Consider the following 5,487-nt stretch of genomic DNA (forward strand, 5'->3'; position numbering starts at 1 on the left):
CTGGAGAACGTGTACAAAACCAAACCAATGGCCAATAATGAGAACATATAGTATCAGAAAGTAGGCTAGGCCTACGGTTTCAACCACTGTCAATCAAAGTATTTTAAAAACGCCATGAATAAATCCGAAATTTGTGCGCACATATTCATGCGTTTATGTAGAAACACAACACACCTTTTCTAAATGGGATTGAAGGAACTTGACCAGACACCTAAAGTTTCATACGGTGTAAAATCACATTCTCTCTCTCTCTCTCTCTCTCTCACACACACACACACACACACACACACACACACACACACACACACACACACACACACACACACACACACACACACACACAGACACACTCGAAACTATTTTCGAAACTAGGATGGAGAGTGCAAAAGATACCACAGTTGCATTTTCCCTCTGAATATATAATCAACATATGCCTTCATTTTGATACCAAAATGTTTCACTTTATTTCTCAATAAATGCTTATTTTCCTCAGCAACAAAACATAATCAGCAGGCATTGTTCAGGTGCACAAGGATACATCTCAAATTTTTTAAAATAAAAATAAAAAGTCTACAGAAAACAATTTGGGGATGTCCTGATATGATGTAGAATGTTTTCACTGGTAACGCCCCCTTTGCCATTTGTAGTAGGTTACATGTAAAGTCATATTTTTTAAGTAAAGCGCTCATATATAATCGTTGCTAATGTTTGCCAGCATAGGCCATTCACATCCTGAGTGATAAGCACCCAATAGTTTATCCCAAATTGCGCTTGGGGATTTAGGCAGTATACAATGCTGTCACAGTATATATCTATATCCAACAGTGACTTTGGAATAGTCCAACTTTTAAAAACACGTTTTTGCCGTTGATGATGAAACATCTAATCTCTTTGTACAAAATTTGTCTCAATATGACGACTTTCAACGATAAATCCTTATTGTGCTGCAAGGGACACATAAAGGTTTTTACTTATCCCAAAATACTGTAAGTTAGTTATCAACTTCATCAACGCTTGATCAACAAAGCAAATGTTATTCAACTGGAGATCAACACATTCAGCTACCAGGCCCGAATGCCCTGCAGAGTTCCTTGGCAGGCTGTTCCCTGTGGTGTTTGGGCCTGAGATTGCGACACGCCCAGGTTCCCAAGACCCATATTCATAAAGGCGTTAGCAGTAGTGTTGGGCGCTAGAGCAGGCAGGCTAGAGTACGTGCATGAGTAAGTGTTAGTATACACCGGGTTATTGTAAACCGGGTAGCCATTATAACTATAGGGGCTGGCCGCTCCAACAGTGTAGGATGTATTATAGTTCTGAGATCCAGCCAGGCAGGGCTTCCCATCACGCACCAGCACCGGGACTGCCACTCTCCTAGGCGGGGGATTATGGTGTGGGTGTCCGGCCATCTCTAGGGTCTTGTCCTGCCGCTGCCGTTTACACTTATACCTCCTGTTCTGGAACCATATTTTGACCTGTGTGGAGGTCAGTTTCAGAGTGTTGGCCAGGTGTTCCCTCTCCGGGGCGGATAGGTAACGCTGCTGCTTGAAACGCCGCTCGAGCTCGAACACCTGCGCCTGGGAAAAGAGTACCCGTGGTTTCCGCCGGGCCCTTTGCTGTTTTGGGGGTTTCTCCAAGTCCGAGTGCACCTGTGTGGACTCCTCGCAGTCCCTCACTCCTATTAGACCACAAGATTCTCCAGAAAGAGAGGGGAGAGAGATTTTAGTCATATTTGACGACAGATTTATCAATTATTTAATTCTATACAAAATAGCTATTCTAATCCTGGAGGTCCATAGTTAGGCTACTGATGTTTTTCAAAAGTAATCTCGAGTCTTTACTAATCTATGACACAATAATAAATTTAGCCTAAATCAGATAGTCCTTCCTATGATTTGTTGTTCAAATGTTGTTGTTTTAGTGTAGTCCCTGGCTTGAAACCAGTTTTACTTCAAATATATTTATTCATTTTAATGGGAACTTTGATGGGGGTGGGGGCCACAAGAAATCTGAACTCATCATGAATAGCGGCAGTGGTTCGCGGGTCTGCATACTCACATCCATACCCGCATGTAGTCAGAGCTGGCCCTAGCCTTTTGGGGGCCCTAAGTTAAATGTAGTTAGGATGGAGAATGTTTTCAGTTTTTAATATGATACCTGAGTGAGAGTGGCTAACAAAATCAATGGGGGCCCCGGGTTGGTAATTCAACCATGATAGCTGGGTACACAAAAAAAAAAAAAAGTTTGGTAGGGGGGGTCTGCGGGTCTACAAAACGGCCTCGTGCCACCACTTTCCCACCCCTGGTCTAAATAGGGTGATATATGCAGAAGTCGGACACTTTGTGGTAGATCACTATGTAGACAATCAAAATCAGTCTACCCATACTCAGGTGATGTTTATTTTAATGAGTTAAGGTCTTATCTACAATTTTATGATGAAACAACTTGATAATGTATTATTCAAGGATTGCTAAAAACCCCCAAAACAACCTCAGACCCCTACTTTTGCTAAAGCGTGGCTTTCAGTGTTGGTGGGACACTTTAGAAAAATATGAACTGGGATACTATTTTCTCATTAGAAATACATTCGTGTTCCACTTCACCTCACACTTGTTATGAACTCACCAATAAGCCTTTGTACAGGCTTGTAGATAAATACTCTCTGTTTTTATACAATAACATTTTATTGAACCCTTTCCATGCCCTTAGAACATTGATTTCGGGACATTCCAAGCTCTTCCTGAAAATCGAACTAAAGACGTCGGAACAGCTTTTACCGGATCCTGAAACACCTCAACTATCCCCAAGTCCCCTTTCATAAAGTGAGCCTCTTTTCTATCCTCCCTTTCGTACATAATGGTGTTTCCTTTCTTTAATTTCCCTCGAATGCCTTCCACTGTCATCCAATGCTGTTTTCTCAGGGGGTGCTGCACCCTCAGCACTCCTACTTCCTGCAACTCTGTTTACATGAATGGTTATTAAAAAGCTAGATCGTTGAATTATAATTGACAGAACGACAGCCTTATCATTCTAGCTCAAGGTTTCATATATATGGGATTTTTTTCATGCGTTTCAACGGGTCACGCTGTCTAAGAAACCTGACCACACACACTGCAATGAAATCACACTAAACAAAACCATTTAGCAAAAAACCAATGACATTTGTTGTGATTGGGTTACAAAATTACCATAGTACAGTTCCCTCAAACACAAATGTCCCAATACACTTGAAGTCCCACTAATGCTGACATCAACCTAAAGAGTAAATGCATTAAATAATTAGGGTATATGCAACGTATAGGCCTAATTAAGGCATTTGGCCCAATATTACTTGTCATTTCTAAAAAAGGAAATAAATTGCGTGGAACAACATTTCTGTCTTATCTAAAGGTTCATTTCAGTGCAGTAGGTACATTTATCTGAAAAACAACATGACTCTTTAAATTATTTCTGAGAACGAAGGATGTTGGATTGCTCATATTTTTTATATGGCGATTCAGCCATGCACAATTTGTCAAAATGCTGTCGTTTGGAGCGTTTTCTTCTCCAAACCTATTTATTTACAGGTGAACCCTCTATGTAGATGACAAATAAAATAAAGGTATCGCTTTCTATAAAAGGCGCTAATATTGTAATCGTTTAACTGAAGTAGTCTCTTGTTAAATGGAAGAAGAAAACATATATATATATATATATATATATATATATGTATGGGTGTATTATCATATAATTGGATTAAATTAATGAGCTTGATAATCTAGAATACTGCAATCATAATAGAGTTAGAATAATATAATATAATACTTTCTTTTAAAATCATATGGTTAGGATACTATGTATGCTGGTAATCAATCGCTGACTTACTGGTGTCTATGTCCTCCTGCTCAACTTCCAGGCTGTTGTCGGCTGAGTGTCCCTGTAGCCCCGGGGAAGTGAATATCTCTCCGGCAAGACCCGTCTCCATCAGCCGCTCCTGCACGGTCAGACTACCCAGGTAGGACATCCCCGCCTCTCTCTCCAAGAGCCCGGGGCTGGGACTGTCCCTGTTTCTGCCAGCCAGCATACAAGACGGGGGCGACTGGAGGGCGAAGCGGTGCTGCTGCGACACCGGGTGAGAGCACTCATGGGGCGGCCCAAGGTGTGAGGCGAGCCGCTGCTGCTGGGACTGCTGCTGAAGCTCCAGCTTCAGTATGTCTTTGACTGAGAACGGCGTGGTGGAGGCAGAAATAACAGGGCTAGGAAGCATTATTATCATCGGCACCTATTCGTTCACATGAAGTAGGAATTATAGTCCCTTGGTGAAGTGGCTCATCCGAGCATAAAGAACTCCTCAAGCAGGTGTTTGTTTGGATAGACGGTTTTTAAGAGTAAACGGATCCAAAAGGGGGTCTATTCGTCTCTTTGAAGAAGAATAAAGAAAACCTCTACAGTAGCCTGAATGATTGCTGAGCCTTGCTTGTTGTTTGTTCATGGAGCTATGCAAAAGAGGACTGGTTTATTTCGTGAAGTGACAGCTCCCGTCTCTCTGCCCTGCGCTCTCTGCCTCGCCTACGGTGTCTGTTTAGCTTGTTGGGGAATTTGGTGAGATGCAGTTTCTGTTTTGTTGGAGGACTCAAGGCGGACGCTTCTTTTCCTCCCTGTGACGTCACGAGATAATGGGATGGGTGACTGCATGGAGCGAAGGCGCAAGCTCTTCCATGTATTTAGAGTTTAGAGAAGATTATCAAGTAACAACTATTGAAATGTTGTATTATGTTACATTAAATGAATACGTCTTTATTTCAATGGGAAATTTAAAAAGAAGTATGCCTAGGCTAGAATAATTTGAATGTGGTATCAGCCCTCAGAGCGTCTGCATGCAGTTTCTGTACAGGTAGGAGACCGGTTTTCATCATATATCCGTTCATGGTTTGCATATAGCTTAGCTCACATTGAATAGTGTAAAAATGGAGTAGTAACCGACTGAAACTATAATGAACTCAACATAGTTGTAGCCTTCCTCATTATACAAATGGAAGAAGAAAAAGCATGTGTCTTTCATGCAGAGTGGGAGATTGAGTCAGTGTGTGTGGAGGCCTGCACGGATGAGACCGTTTCTTTTTGGCTGGTTTAATAGGCTAAGAAAACATGCTGATAAGCAGCATAGAGAGGAATACTGATTTTAATTACACATTATCTGTTGCTATCAGTGTAGTTTCCTATTTAAGCACCCTCTCTCTCTCTCTCTCTCTCTCTCTCTCTCTCGCTCTCTCTAGGCTACTCTCCCTATCATCACACACGCTTAGATAACCCAAATCTTATTTTCCTGTTTCCACAAACCGCGGATAAGATAATGGGGGGGGGGGATTATAACAGAATTATAGGCTAACGATTGCTTTACTGTATTACTAATTGATAGGCTACACTATACAGTGTACATTTGTAACCTAATCACTTACTTCTACAGACATTTACAAGTGCATTTGTATATTTATAGTGTGTGAGGTATTT

General features: G+C 41.5%; 1 protein-coding gene across 1 annotated transcript; it reads right to left on the reverse strand.

The window, feature by feature from the left end:
- Window positions 1–439: 439 nt before the first annotated feature.
- LOC112256674 (homeobox protein Nkx-2.5) lies at window positions 440–4,582 on the reverse strand. Its single transcript, XM_024430086.2, has 2 exons — window positions 3,862–4,582; window positions 440–1,693 (listed from the first exon to the last, which is right to left on the reverse strand). Exons 1-2 carry the CDS (start codon window positions 4,250–4,252, stop codon window positions 1,062–1,064), a joined length of 1,023 nt encoding a protein of 340 aa, XP_024285854.1. The 5' UTR covers window positions 4,253–4,582; the 3' UTR covers window positions 440–1,061.
- Between the last annotated feature and the right edge of the window lie 905 nt (window positions 4,583–5,487).

Source organism: Oncorhynchus tshawytscha, linkage group LG01, assembly GCF_018296145.1.
Source record: "Oncorhynchus tshawytscha isolate Ot180627B linkage group LG01, Otsh_v2.0, whole genome shotgun sequence".
NCBI classification, from domain to species: Eukaryota; Metazoa; Chordata; class Actinopteri; order Salmoniformes; family Salmonidae; genus Oncorhynchus; species Oncorhynchus tshawytscha.